This window comes from Arachis ipaensis, chromosome B05, assembly GCF_000816755.2.
Source record: "Arachis ipaensis cultivar K30076 chromosome B05, Araip1.1, whole genome shotgun sequence".
Lineage (NCBI taxonomy): Eukaryota > Viridiplantae > Streptophyta > Magnoliopsida > Fabales > Fabaceae > Arachis > Arachis ipaensis.
This window is the reverse complement of record NC_029789.2, coordinates 129,748,164-129,766,432: the sequence shown is the minus strand read 5'-3', so window position 1 is coordinate 129,766,432 and position 18,269 is coordinate 129,748,164. Positions and strand designations below refer to the sequence as shown.

Below are 18,269 nucleotides of genomic sequence, written 5' to 3'. Positions count from 1 at the left end.
TGAGTTTTAAGTGAAAAAAAAGAAGTAAAGAAAATGTGATATAATAAAAAGTCAGATATATTTAAAATGAGTACAACAACTTTGTACACATTAGATGTGCCATATTTATATAAACCATCAAATTTCATTAAATAAAAATCAAAGACTAATATAAAAGAGGAACATTTATGGATTCTAATAAATACACAATATCATAGTACATAAATAAATATCTTTAAATTACAATATTTTAAATAATAATATAATATTTTATTTTTAAATAAATAAAAATATAAGTATTTTTTATTCATTAACATTAATTTATTATGCAATAAAATTTTTATAATATTAAAAAATTATATTAAAATAATATTTTAAATTCTAATATAAAAATATAAAATAATTAAATTTTATTTTATATTACTTGACAAATAATTAGATTATTATCTTCAAAATTTTTTAATTAACTATAAATACTTAATTAATAAATTTTGAATATAATAATTTAATTATTTATCGAGTAATATAAAATAAAAAAGGTTAAATTATACAGTTAGTCTCTACAGTTTCAGTGAAATTGCAAATTGGTCCTTACAGTTTAAAAATTTGTAATTGGGTCCCCACTAACGTTTAGCATGAATGAAAACGTTAAATATTGTTATTTTACTAGAATGTCCTTATGAATCAATGTTCTAAAGAGTCAATTTGAAAGAGAAGATAACGATTTCTCATAACGTATTTCCAGTATCTGTGTCCAGTATCCTTGTTAGGGTTGAAGGAGTTTTTCGAGTTGTAATGGACCCAAACCAGTTGTCCGAAGGAAGCTCAACATCCAGGAGTATGAACAAGAGAAGACATCAATGCTTCTGTGGGGGAAGAGGTGGTGGTGCTCTCGTCGTCATCGTGTATGAATAGCCTAGGTAGGAGATTTGTTGCTTGTTGTAAATTACCAAAGTGTAATTTTTTTGAGTGGATTGATGGAGAGTAAGAGGTGATGGAAAAGGGGAGAAGGACTCATTGCTTTTGTAGAGATCTGCTGATACTTCGAACCTCCAGTACTGTGATGAATCCTAATAGAAGATTTATATCCTATCCCAGTAGAGGATGCAAGTTTTTTGAATGGATTGATGAAAAAGACAAGGCTGGGGCTCAATCTGAATGCACCCAACAAAGAAATAAAACGCAGGGGAGCTCAAAACATGCTAGAGATTTTGTAAGGTTGGATGAATCTATGAATGCTGCACTAATAAAGGCACAAGAAAGAAAGATAGATAGATTAAATATAGAGATAGGACGCATGGAAGCAAGTGTAGGAAGATTATATTCTTATTTTACATTGCTCCAACAACAAATTGGAAGAATGGAGAGTGACATGAAGAAGCAAAAATAATTACAGAAAATGATATTGACTTGTGTGTTGGTGGTAATATTTGCAGTGTATTGGTTTAACTGAGTTTGATGAGTTAGGAAAAAAAGTGTATCTGCAGTGTATTTGTGTAGTGTTTAATGCTGAATGTAATAATCTTTTTTTATCAATTACAAGTGATTATGAAAAATTGTTTGCATTCATATCATCCCTTTGCAAAAAGTTCTAGTAAACAAAATACAGAGTAAAGTAGTTAACATTCATATTAAATAATAGTCAAAGTGGCCTCTCCAAGATAGCAAGCCACACGCTAAACATAACAAAAGCAGTAAAACAAAACAAGCATCCTAAATAGTGTTCGACAAAAGTGGTTCATAAGCCACTGAACTTGCATGGACATAGGGTATAATAAAGTTCATAGCCACAGCCAAAAAACTAATACAACTTAGTCCTAAACCTTAAAAAAAAAACTAATCTTCTGTGAGGTCTATGGTTTCATTTGGTCCAGCTTTTGGCTTTCTCACACCTATCTTAAGTCTTCCACTGCGCCTTACACCAAAATTTTTTGTCTTAGGCAGTGGTGGAGCTGTGGACCTTGTTGGAGCATTTCATGAAATACTTGAAGCAGCCCCTGCCAAGAGATCAATGGTCTCCTGAAGTAAGAATGAAATTCATAGAAAATTAAAAAAATAAATTCATAGAAAACTAAACTTAGCTATCTTGTCTTTTGCTGGTCTGACATAAAGACTCATTTCTTATTTGTGAAGTCTCCAATGTCCTGAAGTAGCAACTCCAAGAACCAGGCCCATGAATCTTTAGTCTTTGTCTCTATTGTTGCAACTGCCAGGGAAAAGTAGTTATCATTAGGGTCTCTGCCTACAGCAACCAATAATTGTTGTCCATGATCATCCTTCAGATGGCAACCATCCAATCCTATAATAGGCCTACAAGCAGCCAGGAACCCTTTCTTCACAGCATCGAGACACATGTACATTCGCACAAACCTTGGTTGGATTATTGGACAGGGTCTATCCAACTTCAGCTTCAATGTCGATCTAGGATTTGCTCTCAGTACCTTTACACTGTAATCTCTGATCCTACCATATTGCTGCACTACCTTCCCTTGCACAACTTCCCTTCCCTTTCTTCTTGCCCAACAAGCCTTCTACACAGATATATTTGTCATATATTTATCTTGAATTGTTTGAATTACAGTACCCAACTTCATATCTTCTCCTCTACTTAAGTTATTGGTGATTTTCTTTGCAATCCAATTGCTGGACGCAAGACGGCCACTGTAATTCCTCCCACAAGTGTGCTTGCTCTTCAATGTCTTCATCTAACACAACCAGATTTTTCTACTTTACTTGCAAATACATCCATGGATACTCTCCTCTTAAATCTTTGCATTTGACTCTACATCTAACCTGATCGTTCTTGACATATCTAATGTCCCTCCCATTCAACAATGCATATTTCTTAATAGCCTCCTTAAACTCAGCAATAGACTTAAACTCAGTCCCCAACCAAAACTCATAATCAACACTCATGTCAGCTTCTCTAGGATACCTCTTTCTTCTTACAGGCTCATCAGAATTTTCATCATAGTTGTCCAATGACTTTGTATCATAACCCAAAGAAATATCTCCAACATCAATTTCTGCTCCATCTTCACCCACCCCTCCTGTGTTATTTTTCACACCAACTCTCACACCAATATTATTATCATCTGTTCCTAATGAGCCACTGTTACCTCCAAAGGCATTTGGATGCTGACCTTGTTGGTTTTCTTCTTCAACGTCAAAGTCAAAATGATCCTCATGATCACCATCGTCAGCACTGTCATCAAACCTGTTATCTTCACTTGAAGACTCTGATTGACTTACCACTTCTATTTCAACTAAATTATTACCACTGTACTCACCATCAGAAGATATATAGTCCTCATCATTTGAGATTATCTCAACCCCATTTTCTTGTCTACATCCATTAACCGTATACACATGGCAGTGTTTAGTCTCTTGTTCCACTACAAACTTACTCATTCTCATTGCATCTCCATCAGGCTTCAACTCCCTAAAACTATCCTTCAATGCAACTCCAGGTTTATTCCACCAAATTTTAGCATTGTCTGTGTATCCAATTTCTTTCAGCGCTGCAACAATTTCTTGTAATAACCACTCATCTAACTCAAACTGCAACCCTTCCACTACCATTCCACCAAGGTATTCTTTCCCTCCTTTCCTACTAACCATCTGACCACCATGGTGGAGATCATTAGTAAACACAGAATCTCCCATCACTACCAAAAAAAAAAGATTTATCAGAAAAATCCTAAATACAGTAAATACTCTAACCTCTACTGGAAAAATAAAAATAAAAAAAGGAGTCAAATCATAACATTCAATTCACAGCCTTAGGGGTTAGGAACTCTTACCTGTTTTAATGTTGCTCTCTTGCAAATTTTACTCTTCAACTGTCAATAATGTCAATCAGTCAGCAACTCCACACAGTTCGAACCACACTCGACGATTAATTCCAACGATGGAAGGGAAGCATGAGCAGAGACATATTCTACTGGAGATGAAGCGCGAAGATAACGAAGGGTCTCAATGGAATTTTTTGTCATTACAAAATTTGGAAGAAAGAAATAAGGAGTCATTTGTAATTCTAGCTATTGCACATGCAACTCACATGTTCAAGGGGTGAATATGCTATCGAATATTCTGTTAAATCAAATGGTGTTTGAACAGTAGGAACCCAATTATAAATTTTAATTTTTTTCAGGCACTTAATTACAAATTTTTAAACTGTAAAAACCAATTTACAATTTCACTAAAATTGTAGGGAGTAACTGTAATTTAACCAAAAATTTTAATTATTTATATTTTTATGTTATAATTTAAAATTGAGAGAAGTATTTCCGCAGAGACAACAAGTTGTCTACGTCTTGGAGCAGAGAGCAGAGAGCACAACCTCAAACTTAACGAATGTGCGAATCACTCAAATGTTGTCATCCTCAACCTCAAAGATCACTTTGATTTTTAGGTATTCTCTTCTCAAAATCCCTAATCTTGTTTCCTTCGCTTCCTCTTCATTTTCAATCTCATCCCTTCACTCTCATTCTGTGCCCGCATCCACTCGCCAAGTTGATGAAGCTGTTGATTCCTTCACTCGCATGCTCTCTATGCGTCGTACTCCTCCCATCATCCAATTTAACAAGATTTTGGGATCCCTTTCCAAGACGAAGCATTTCCACGCCGCTGTTTCCCTTTTTCAGCAATTGCAAATCAGGGGAATCGCGCCCAGCGTAGTTACTTTGAGCATCGTAATTAATTGTTGTTGCGGCATGGGTCGTATGACGCTTGCTTTCTCTGTATTGGCCAAGATTTTCAGGATGGGTTTTCAGCCTGATACCATAACATTGACAACAATCCTGAAAGGTCTCTGTCTCTGTGGTAGTGTTGAAAAAGCAGTGCGCTTTCATGACAGAGTGCTGGCTCATGGATTTCACTTTAATCAAGTCACTTATGGGACCTTGATCAATGGGCTCTGTAAGACCGGACACACATCAGCTGCTATTCAAGTGTTGAGAAACATCCCACGGTATGGCATTGCTCCTGATGTCTTCATGTACAGCGCAATTATTGATAGCCTCTGCAAGGATACACTTGTAAGTCATGCGTTTCATTTATTCTCTGAAATGCTTGCTTAGCGAATTTCTCCCGATGTTATCACCTACAACGCTCTAATTTATGGATTGTGTCTTGTGGGTCAATATAAGGAAGTCATTGATTTGTTAAGTGATATGGTGCTTAGAAACATTACTCCAGATGTTCATACCTATAGTATTTTGATCGATGGGCTATGCAAGGAAGGAAAGATCAAAGATGCTAAGAATGTGTTGGCTGTGATGACAAAACATGGTGTGAAACCAGATGTCGTTACTTATAACTGCTTAATGGACGGATATTGTTTGGTTAATCAGGTAAATAAGGCAAAATATGTATTCAACACAATGGCCGAGAGTAGAGCGTTTCCTAATGTTCGGAGTTACAATATCATGATTAATGGCTTTTGTAAGAGTAAAATGATCGATGACGCCTTGGATCTCTTCGAAGAGATGCGTCGCAAGAACTTGGTTCCTAACACGGTAACTTACAGTACTCTAATTGATGGCTTGGGAAAATCAAGGAGAATCCTTTGTGCCTTGGAGCTTCTTGAAAAGATGCATGATCGAGGTCAACCTGCTAATATAGTCACTTACAGTTCTTTGATGGATGCTTTGTTCAATATCAAACAACATGACAAGGCACTTATGTTATTCAATCAAATGAAAGAGAGTGGCATTGATCCGAATATATATACATACAACATACTTATAGATGGCTTGTGCAAAAGTGGAAGAATTAAAAAGGCAAAAGAGATATTTCAAGATCTTTCCATTAAAGGCTATCGTCCAAATGTGCGGACATACACCATTATGATCAATGGGCTTCGCAAAGAGGGTCTGCTTCATGAAGCATTGGCACTCATGGCAAAAATGGAAGACGATGGTTGCTTACCAAATGCTGTGACTTATGAAACAATCATTCGTGCTCTGTTTGAAAAAGGTGAAAATGATAAAGCGGAGAAACTTCTTCGTGAAATGATATCCAGAGGCCTATTGCAAGGATAAAAGTTGGTGAGATTCTTCTTGTTAGACATCACAAAATGTTGTTTGTATCTCTTTCTTTTTAACTTGTGTTTTGTTCTCGATCATCGTTCGATTCCATATTAATGCTTGTAGATCTTCACACGATTGTGATTCTTTATTCTGCTTCACCCACACCTAAGTGTTTTCTTTGTAGTTGCTTATTTTATGGCATTTTCGGTGACTAGATGGCTGTTATATGTGGCTTGTCGGATCTATCATTATTTCCCTTTTTGTTTTCGTAATTATATATGTGCATTGATGTTAATTTATTCCTAAGCTGAAATGGTTGTGATTTTCATCATTCAAAGGGAATCCTTGTTAGTTGTCTATTGTGTTTCTGCAACGGCTTTGATTGGTTCTTGTAATGCTTTTTCACTTATCTCGATGGCTTATTAGGCGAAATGCTCTCTCTTTTTTTTGGGGAGGTATAAAAGAATTATGCTGGAATCAAGTATGATTTGGTACTGTTTGATTTTTTATTTTTATATATATTTTGTTATCTTAGTTACATTTAAAAATTATATATTTGAAAAAAAATACATTTGATATTTTCAATTAGAAAATGAATGAAGTTAAAAATATTGTTCGAAATAATCTTCATTTCACATAATAGGGGAAAAAGAAATAAAAATGAATTGATTTTAAGAAAAATAAATTATTGAATAAATTGATGAGAAATAATTCAGTAATTTGACTGTAACAGAAAAATAGTAAGGATACCAAAGAGTTTTTTCACTAGCCTACTAATTTGTATGTTATGCTTTTATCTTGTTCTTACCTTTAAAAAAAGGTATGTAGCAAGTTACGATTGAGCCATTAACCTAATAGAATCATAAATACTATTCCTTTTTATTTTTTGAAAGTGACACAATAACTAATACTATTTTTCTGAGTTTTTTAAGGTGAAACATAGTTATTAATCTTTTCGCTACTGTCATCAGCATAAAGACAAATAATGTAACATCTCAAGATATTTTGAAACATTTTACATATACCCTTTAATTTTATCAAAATACCTAAACTACCCTTTACCTCTTTTCTAAACCCTAACCCTCTCCTAACACACACACACACATACCCTGCTGAGAATGAAAGAAAGAAAAATGGCGAGAGAAAACAGAAAGGGAGAAGAAAGGAAGAAGAGGGGGAGAAGGGGGTGACACCGGTGAGGCTGGACGTCGCCGTCGTTGCTGCGGATCAGGTAGGGAGAGGGAGAAGGAGTTCGAAACAGGGAATGGGGGAAGGAGAAAGGAAGATGCGCGAGAGAGGAGGTGCTGTCCCTGGAGACCGTCCCTACCGCTGGAAGGGGAGCTTCGTTGTTGCTGTCGCGGCTGCAGGTATGGGGCTTCGAAGAGAGAGAGAGGAGCTCTCAGAGAGAGAGAAACACAATGGCTAGAGAGAGGAGAGTCTCGCGAGGAGGGGGAGCTGGTACGCCTCCGCCGTTGTCGCAAGCTGCGCCACCGTGCCTCTGGTCACCGGGGATCGCGCTGACGTCGCCGGAAGCCGCTGTTGGAACCTCTGCAAGTTTGCCCTAGCTCAGCTTTGCTTCTGCCTGTTCTGTCCTTGCCGGTGGGGGGTCACCGGAGCTGCTGATGCTCCATCCTCTTATTTCCTTTGGTAAGACTAAACTTGTTCTACCTTGTCTTGCCATAAAGCTCTATTATTGACTCTATCCTATCATGTTTGCTGTCCCTTTTATCTTTGCTTAGTTTTAAACCACCGTAGGCTATTAGATTCGCTACCATTGTTATTGGGGTTGCTCTATGTTATTGATACTAGGGCTGTTGTTGAGGTTGCTGCAGTGAGAAATCGAAGTTGTTGCTACTACCTCGGTCCAAATTTCGTGCTCTTTCATTCCGTTCTACTTCAACCTTCCTTGGCACTCTGGTTTGGTTTCTTCGGTCCCTTGGGACCAATTTGTGAGTAGGCTTTACATTTATAACCGTTAATTTTGTTGGTTTATGCTATTCTGAGTTTCTAATTACATTTATAAAACTATTGTTGAAGAACTTTGATTTGATTAAAATAATTAATTTATTATAATTGAAAAAAATATTTTTATGAAGTTCATATCTTAGAAATTTTACATGAGACTATATATATATTTGATGAAGTTTTATATTATTTTAGAACATTTGATTTTACTCGAATATATACTTTTGAAGCATTGAAGTATTTGTTAGTACTTATTGACTTTGAAATTATGAAATATGTTTCTATGATTGAAAAAGTATGATTTGAAAATATTTCTGATAAAAAAGTATTATCTGATTGATTTGATTCGATACCTTATATATTTGAGAGATTAAAGAATTATTGTATTTGAAACTATATGTTTTGAATTGGTTTGGGAGGCTCGTATTAGAAAACCGTAGTTAACGGCGGTTATGACGTTAACTTAGATGCATCTGACTCAGACTCCAGCTAGCAGGGGTGTTGCTAGCCTAACGTGTAGGCCACACGTTAGATCTTGTCATCGACTTTAGTGGCCATCTCTTGTGAGCTTTGTACTTCTTTTATTCATTTTGAACTTGTTCCGACCTAATACTCCATCTTCCCTTTTATTGCTTCCATCGAAGTCCCTCGATTCAAATTTCCTTGTTAATATGTGGCTTAACTCTCTTTTGGCACATTTCATTGTTTCTGTACATCCTTGTTTAATTATTGCGATCTTACACATCCTTTCGAATTCCTGCGAACAGCATCTGAGATGCTTGTTCTTCTCTTCCTAAGTTTTGTATTCCTTTGAGTAAATTCGAGATTCTATTGGTTAACGTGTAATCTCTAGATACAGCGAGCAATACGTTAGTTTTAAGACATGGCGACGTCAAGAAGATTATGAATTAAGAGTATTTCGAGGAGGAAGTTAAGGAGATTTTGGTACAAGTTGAAAAGTTAGTGTTGACGTTTGACTTTAGAATGTACTTTGGGAGTGATGGACAAAGTGAAAAGCGCCATGTGTGTTTGACTTATCAAGAGAACAAGAGGGTGTAAATGTCAACCGCATCATTTTAACACACACCTATGCTGTAATTTTTGCACCCGATTATACTTCTTTCTCATGTTTGGAAAAAGGGCTAAAACCATTTAACATTTTTCATACAGTATCAATTTTCGAGGGCGAAAATTTTTTTTTAGGGGGGTAGAATGTAACATCTCAAGATATTTTGAAACATTTTACATATACCCTTTAATTTTATCAAAATACCTAAACTACCCTTTACCCCTTTACCCCTTTTCTAAACCCTAACCCTCTCCTAACACACACACACACACACACATACCCTGCTGAGAATGAAAGAAAGAAAAATAGCGAGAGAAAACAGAGAGGGAGAAGAAAGGAAGAAGAGGGGGAGAAGGGGGTGACACCGGTGAGGCTGGACGTCGCCGTCGTTGCTGCGGATCAGGTAGGGAGAGGGAGAAGGAGTTCGAAACAGGGAATGGGGGAAGGAGAAAGGAAGATGCGCGAGAGAGGAGGTGCTGTCCCTGGAGACCGTCCCTACCGCTGGAAGGGGAGCTTCGTTGTTGCTGTCGCGGCTGCAGGTATGGGGCTTCGAAGAGAGAGAGAGGAGCTCTCAGAGAGAGAGAAACACAATGGCTAGAGAGAGGAGAGTCTCGCGAGGAGGGGGAGCTGGTACGCCTCCGCCGTTGTCGCAAGCTGCGCCACCGTGCCTCTGGTCACCGGGGATCGCGCTGACGTCGCCGGAAGCCGCTGTTGGAACCTCTGCAAGTTTGCCCTAGCTCAGCTTTGCTTCTGCCTGTTCTGTCCTTGCCGGTGGGGGGTCACCGGAGCTGCTGATGCTCCATCCTCTTATTTCCTTTGGTAAGACTAAACTTGTTCTACCTTGTCTTGCCATAAAGCTCTATTATTGACTCTATCCTATCATGTTTGCTGTCCCTTTTATCTTTGCTTAGTTTTAAACCACCGTAGGCTATTAGATTCGCTACCATTGTTATTGGGGTTGCTCTATGTTATTGATACTAGGGCTGTTGTTGAGGTTGCTGCAGTGAGAAATCGAAGTTGTTGCTACTACCTCGGTCCAAATTTCGTGCTCTTTCATTCCGTTCTACTTCAACCTTCCTTGGCACTCTGGTTTGGTTTCTTCGGTCCCTTGGGACCAATTTGTGAGTAGGCTTTACATTTATAACCGTTAATTTTGTTGGTTTATGCTATTCTGAGTTTCTAATTACATTTATAAAACTATTGTTGAAGAACTTTGATTTGATTAAAATAATTAATTTATTATAATTGAAAAAAATATTTTTATGAAGTTCATATCTTAGAAATTTTACATGAGACTATATATATATTTGATGAAGTTTTATATTATTTTAGAACATTTGATTTTACTCGAATATATACTTTTGAAGCATTGAAGTATTTGTTAGTACTTATTGACTTTGAAATTATGAAATATGTTTCTATGATTGAAAAAGTATGATTTGAAAATATTTCTGATAAAAAAGTATTATCTGATTGATTTGATTCGATACCTTATATATTTGAGAGATTAAAGAATTATTGTATTTGAAACTATATGTTTTGAATTGGTTTGGGAGGCTCGTATTAGAAAACCGTAGTTAACGGCGGTTATGACGTTAACTTAGATGCATCTGACTCAGACTCCAGCTAGCAGGGGTGTTGCTAGCCTAACGTGTAGGCCACACGTTAGATCTGATATTCCGTTAGGACACACAAGAGGAAAGGGCTACCCATAGAGGTGGAGCCGCCCAAGTGTGGACTTTTGATTTGATTTCTGTATGAGAACTCCCTTATTGATTCACTTATTTATATAAATTATTATCTTCTAACTAAAATTATATTTATATGGTCTCATGTGAATTATAGATGTACTGTCTAGTCACTGGGTTGCAAAACTCACTCCGTTTTTCTAAAAATATTTTTCAGGAATAAATATTTGATTATGTGAGTCTTTCTATTCAAGAGTAATGATCTGCAATGGGTATCTATTCGTTGTTGAGTTCTTAGACGTCATCTGCTCCATATGTCACAGGCAGGATCCACCCATATTTATTTTATTTTTTGTTTGTTAAAAATATGTAATTATTCATTTTAAACATTGTAAATTTATTTCAAATATTTGTAATTTTCTTATTCAACTTATATTTGAGTCGGTTAGGCTTGCTTGGGGATTATTTTCCTAAGCGCCGATCATGGCTCATTTTGGGCCATGACAAGAACTCTCCTCCATAATACATATCATTACATGTGGTCCTGCAGCCTCACTGTATTGTAATGGAGTGTGATTGCACTGTTTTTCTTTTCTTTCTTTTATTTGAATAAAGTGCTTGTTTTTATTTTGAGTGACACTTGTTAGTACTATTTTGGTATTGTAATTCCTCAAACACATTTGTATTGTGATTCCCTTTTACGTTGTGCATGTTCTGTTGAAGGTTTGAATGACATGTAATTTCTTCCATGTTATACATAATACATGAGATGAATTCATATTAGTGTATAGCGTTAAATCCTTGATCATGGCTAAGATTCCAAATCACTCCATCATATGTCTGTCTACTTTTGATATATATAAGTTTTTCTTGACCCCAAAAAACATTGCTCTGTATTAGGACAATGACAAATATCATTACTGAATGTGAGTCATTACACTAATCTATGCCGGCATATTCTGATATAGCTAACAAAGATCAGATATGAATATAACCAAAAAGTTCATAGATTGCGATTTAGCTCTCACCAAAATCTGATAAAGAAAACAATTGAATCCAATCTACAACCTCCGTAATTCAGATCCAAACCACTGCAAATACGTAAGAATTAAATTTCAAAGCTTGATACATAATCTTATTTCTTATTTGCTATATAAAGAGCTGAACATAAGCTCAGACTCGATTAAATTCCAGCATAACATAGATTCATTTGCCACAACTATAAACCATCTAAAAATAACTCCGATCTATTGGATCAAATCATATTTTACCTTATATCAAATTATCTAAACTGACAAATGACATTTAAATTTTTGGGATGGGCTGAATTACGAGTTACTTGCTTTTTATTTTGTAAATCAATTGAATTAGGAAAATATCAAGAAGTTGCTCCACCTAAGATACCTCAGGGTACGCCTTAGCTTTACCACAAACTGGTTACCTACACTTGACAAGTTAGAAACATTGCGTATTCTGGATAAGAAAAAAGATGAATTATGACTTGAGAATTAAGAACAATTTCCTTTGTTATTTCAAGTAAAAGAGAAAAAACCTCCTACCGAATCAAGATTTACAGAATTTGATTATTCAAATTTTTTTATGACAATAGTGTATGTCATCCCTATTCCTTATACTATCTTTTGCATTACTAGTACTAATTAACTAACACTGAAATAGCTACTTACTCCCTCTCTCTCTCTCTCTCTCTCTAATTAATAATTATCCTATTATATATGTTCTATCAAGTTAACAGGATGACCTGCAGCCTGACGCGTTTTTCTTTTTTCTATATTAGAATACAACATCTAGATAGAAATAATTTTGTTTTTTTATTTAAGAAAATTAAAACTTTGTACACAAATATCATTATTATAATATTACCCATATATAATTATGCCGTCAACTAACGAGGACGTTAAAAAGTGAGTTTTTTGTTTCTTGTTTGTGGTCTAATTAAGATCGATGATATGCATTACAAGAGTCCAATAATGCAATTTTTTATCGCCAAGGTCTTTTTATAACAAATCTATATATATCATTCATTCATCATAGTACTGCATCTAGCAAATAAATAATAAGGAATCCTATACATCTAAGTCTTTTTATAAATTAAGTTTAACTAAATTAAACAATAAGATTTAAAATAATATTAGTATATTCGAATGTCACCACCAACTATATCATCATTGACCAAGAAACTTGGCAGCATATGCTATATACACTGAGTTATAATTCAACTTCACCTGCTTCCTTAGCTTCCTTCAATTCATTGTTGATACCACATCATGGCCGATGATGGACAGGCTGGCGCATCCTCGTCGTCTTTGTCGCCGGCCCCGTGGTTGTGGGCGATGTCATCCTTATCAGAAGGAGGCATGTACGATGTTTTTCTGAACTTTAGAGGCGAGGACACAAGGTTCTTATTCACAGATTATCTCTATCATGGCCTGGCCGATGTAAAAAAACTCCAAGTATTCAGGGATGATCCGGGTCTGGAACTAGGTGAGGCAATTAAACCTACTCTGATGGAAGCAATTAAAAGATCAAGGATTCATATTGTTGTGATGAGTGAAAACTATGTATCTTCCTCATGGTGCCTCCTGGAACTAGAACAGATGCTCAAGTACTCCAACAATGGAACAAAACGCCCCGTTTTCCCAGTTTTTTATCACGTGACGCCCGCAGAAGTGAGACATCAGATTAGCACCAAATCTAAGGAAGCCATGCAGAAACATGAAAAGAGAGAAGGCAAAGACAAGGCGGAAGCGTGGAAGTTGGCTTTATCTACCGCTTGCGGGCTGAGCGGACAACACGTTCAAGTTATATGTTTTGAATTGGTTTGGGAGGCTCGTATTAGAAAACCGTAGTTAACGGCGGTTATGACGTTAACTTAGATGCATCTGACTCAGACTCCAGCTAGCAGGGGTGTTGCTAGCCTAACGTGTAGGCCACACGTTAGATCTGATATTCCGTTAGGACACACAAGAGGAAAGGGCTACCCATAGAGGTGGAGCCGCCCAAGTGTGGACTTTTGATTTGATTTCTATATGAAAACTCCCTTATTGATTCATTTATTTATATAAATTATTATCTTCTAACTAAAATTATATTTATATGGTCTCATGTGAATTATAGATGTACTGTCTAGTCACTGGGTTGTAAAACTCACTCCGTTTTTCTAAAAATATTTTTCAGGAATAAATATTTGATTATGTGAGTTATATGTTTTGAATTGGTTTGGGAGGCTCGTATTAAAAAACCGTAGTTAACGGCGGTTATGACGTTAACTTAGATGCATCTGACTCAGACTCCAGCTAGCAGGGGTGTTGCTAGCCTAACGTGTAGGCCACACGTTAGATCTGATATTCCGTTAGGACACACAAGAGGAAAGGGCTACCCATAGAGGTGAAGCCGCCCAAGTGTGGACTTTTGATTTGATTTCTGTATGAGAACTCCCTTATTGATTCACTTATTTATATAAATTATTATCTTCTAACTAAAATTATATTTATATGGTCTCATGTGAATTATAGATGTATTGTCTAGTCACTGGGTTGCAAAACTCACTCCGTTTTTCTAAAAATATTTTTCAGGAATAAATATTTGATTATGTGAGTCTTTCTATTCAAGAGTAATGATCTGCAATGGGTATCTATTCGTTGTTGAGTTCTTAGACGTCATCTGCTCCATATGTCACAGACAGGATCCACCTATATTTATTTTATTTTTTGTTTGTTAAAAATATGTAATTATTTATTTTAAACATTGTAAATTTATTTAAAATATTTGTAATTTTCTTATTCAACTTATATTTGAGTCGATTAGGCTTGCTTGGGGATTATTTCCTGAGCGCCGATCATGGCTCATTTTGGGCTGTGACAAATAATTTGGTCACAAAATATTTTTCATGTCTAAGGTAGAATTTAAAGTTAAATTACTTATAGTCAAGCAATCAAATGATGAAATATTGACTTTATAGTCAAGGAATCAAATGATAAAATACGAAACGGTACCAACGTAATAGATCTAATTAAATCACAAATAGTATAATTACGCCTAAGACGCTTAACAATGTGATGCACAAACGCTACTTTTGTATCGCTTATAATAAGTGAAGTAGTTGTCCATATAATTGTCTTGTGAATTGCGACTTGTAATAATGTTTGGGTTAAAATCTAAATTTCAACACCCACTTAGTTGAAACATTCTTTTTTAACTCGTGTTTGTTACCTCCACGTATTTTTTGCTTCATAAATATGTAACATAAAATTATATTAATAAATTTTTGTGCTGAATTTCAATATCACATATAGGCCTTGGATTCTGAATTATTTGAGAGTACTTGCAAGGATCAATTTCACTTCAACCTGATTTTTTTTATTTAATTAATAAATCCTAAGTCATGGTCAAAAGTCAAAACAGAATAAACCGTTCTTTATTTGTATTGCTAAAAATATTTTTTCTTTCATGGATGTTGGCCCTCAATCACGAATTGGTAAAATACATTAAGTATTTGGTACTAACATCTTCATGAACCACATAGCGTCATTTTTCTCAATAATTTTGATAAATTTTCAAACACTTTCCTCTTCTTCAGCCGTTATACAATGCTCTCTAGAAGAAACTGCACCCCTACAGTTTTAAAGAACTCAAACTTTGACATAGAATCACCATTTAATAAAGGCACCTACTCCAATAAAAATGTCAAAAACATCTCATAAAGATATTTGATTAACTTTTAATTTATTTCTTTAGTCATATTTTAAATAAAGATAACTCTTTCATAACATGTTAAAATCAAACCTTACAATCCACTATCCAATGGCTAAACCAAAGCATTCTCACATGAAGATAATTTAAAATTTTCGTTAGAGTATCCACCTTTAATAAATAATCCCTTCAACACCATAGTAAAAATTTTTTATTTGTATATTCACCCTTTCAAACATCATGTTTTTAATTATGAGTTATTTTAATATGTGCACTCTTGAATGTTTCTTGAATTTAAGCAAAAGAATGATGAATTTTTTTCTGATTTGATCAAAATAAATTCCCACAAAAGGAATAAGAATGTTACCTGCATTTATTTTTAATGAATTTCTATTACGTGTTATACATTGTTATGGATTATTGGGACTTGGGATGTATTGTATTGATATGAAGTTAATTTTTTTTTTAAACAATAATACACAAATTGGAAGATTGGTATTGCGAGGGAGAGAAAATCTAACCTCTCATTTGTGCTCAAACTTAATTGATGAACAAATCGGACCTTAGGTATTTTGTGTGCGAAATTTTTTGCACATAAACCAAAAAATCATGTAAGATTTTTAAATAGTACAATTCAAAGAAAGGAGTGTATTTTTAACCTTTTGTTTCAACTTTCAATACATCTATCACTCAAAATTTAAATTATAAAAGTAAAAAAAAATGTGGGAAATGAACTTTATAGAATAGAATTTATGATTATTTGCAAAAGAACAGAAAATTCCTCATCTAAGCAAACATATAGACTCGTTAGTGCTAAGATAGCAAATGCTACTAACACATTGTTTGGTTTGAAGGAATATGAGGGAAAAGAAAAGGGTTAAGTAAGATTTTGGTCCCTAACGTAGAGGTTGAAAATTTATTTCGTCCTCGACATTTTTTTCGCTACAAAATGGTCCTAAAAGTTTCAATTTGTTTTAAAATCGTCATTTTTATCAAATTTTTTATTTTTATTCCAAAGATACCCCTAACTATAAAAGAAACAAAAACGTTGAATAAGGGAGAACAGGGAAGGCGGGAAAGGGGGAAGCGATTCGCGAGGGGAAGGGGGAAGGATCTCGCCGCTCCAATCCGCCGCCGCTGCTCGTCGTCGTTCGGTGGCTGGATCTCGCTGCTGTTCCTCTGGGTTCGGCGGAGGTGCTCGATGGCAGATTGTTCTAGTTCGAGGCAAGAATAGGGGAAGGCTTCGGTGGTGAGCTAAGGTAGCGCGAAGAGAGAAGAAGAAAAGGGTTGCGGAGCTATGATGGCAGATCGGCGCTGTGATGCCGGTTTTGGGTGTCTCACTGGCAGGGACGAACCTAGAGGAGGACGAATAGTGGTCTCGGCCCCCAAAATTTTAAGAAACTATACTTATATATGAGACATGTGTTTAAAAAATAAAAAATATTATGTAATTTAATAATTTTATATGTATTATTTTTCATTTTGTGATAGATTTATGTTTTAATTGTTTAATTCACTAATATTTTTTACTTAACTAATTTAATATCATATCCTCAAGTCTTTGTACCTTTCAAATTAGTTTTTATATAATAATCTCTATATTTATTTTTAAAAAATTATTTATTTTTTTATATTAATATATTTAACATTTATATTATTATATTAATAATGACTTACGTAATTATATTTTGGTAATTATATTATATAATTTAGATATTATTTTTTTGTAAAAAATACTCATTTTTTTTCTAAATTTACGTTGTTAAAAGAAAAAATTTTATAAAGATATCTTATATATTGTATTCTATAAGGGTACTATGTCTTTCAAATAATTAATAATTTATAATTTATTTTCAAATTTTTTAAAATTTTTGAAAGAATTAATTTTAATTAATAAGATATGTGATAATTTTTAACTAAACACGCTATAAATTATTGGTATTTTATAATTTTATAATGTACTATTGATATTATTATATTTCTTTTATATAATTATCATATTAAAAATAAAATTGTGAAAAAATTATAATTATATATATATTGATAAATCTTTTAAAAAACTAACTCTAATAACTATATATTAATTATTTTTATGAAATAAAAAAAATTATCTAAAATTCGGCCAAATTATCTAAAATTCGGCCCCTCCTTATTAAAATTTTTGGATCCGTCCCTGCTCGCTGGCTTCTGCTTCTGCTTCTATTCTTCTTCTACTTCTGCTTCTATTCTTCTTCTACTTCTGCTTCTATTCTGCTTTTGCTTCTATTATGTTGTTGATTTTTTTATTATTGTTGCTTCTGGTTGCTTCTGCTTCTGCTTCTGATTGATTATATTGTTTTATTGTTGTTGTTGTTATTCTACTCATACTTCTGTTTCTGCTTCTGCTCCTGCTTCTGCTTGATTCCATTGCTGATTCATTGTTGTTGTTGTCCTGCTCCTGCTTCTACTTGATTACATTGTTGATTCATTGTTGTTGTTGCTTCTAATTCTGTTTCTGCTTGTGTTTGTGCTTGATTTTAGGAAAGGAGAAGGGGGATTTTAGTCCAAAGGATAGTTTTAAACTAAGTTAAACCTTCGGGACTATTTTGTAATGAACAAAAGGCCGGGACGAAATAAATTTTACGCCTTTACGTTAGGACCAAAGTTATATTTAACCCAAAAGAAAATGTAGGAAAAGAAAATTTTATTAAAAAATATTTAAAATTAAAAATAATAAAAATATTCAAAAATCAAATAAAAAAATTTAAAAATAAAATAAAATAAAAACAATTTAAGATTTAGAATTTAAAATTTAAAATTTAAAACTTAAGATTGTCGAAAACAATG

The 18,269-nt window shown here is 34.5% G+C and overlaps 1 protein-coding gene and 1 long non-coding RNA gene across 2 annotated transcripts in view; one reads left to right on the top strand and one right to left on the bottom strand.

Annotated features, from left to right (window-relative positions):
- The window catches only part of LOC107644120 (pentatricopeptide repeat-containing protein At1g12300, mitochondrial-like), a 46,846-nt gene continuing 32,845 nt past the window's right edge, over nucleotides 4,269-18,269 (top strand). Inside the window, exons 1-2 of the mRNA XM_021102748.1 lie at nucleotides 4,269-5,018; nucleotides 5,334-6,029. Coding sequence (XP_020958407.1) covers nucleotides 4,353-5,018; nucleotides 5,334-6,023 — 1,356 coding nt within the window. The 5' untranslated portion in view covers nucleotides 4,269-4,352 and the 3' untranslated portion in view covers nucleotides 6,024-6,029. The remainder of the gene's footprint in view (nucleotides 5,019-5,333; nucleotides 6,030-18,269) is intronic.
- LOC110262520 lies at nucleotides 6,460-10,353 on the bottom strand. The gene is made up of 2 exons (XR_002347145.1): nucleotides 9,266-10,353; nucleotides 6,460-7,073 (listed from the first exon to the last, which is right to left on the bottom strand). It is a non-coding gene; the product is annotated as an uncharacterized LOC110262520 (long non-coding RNA).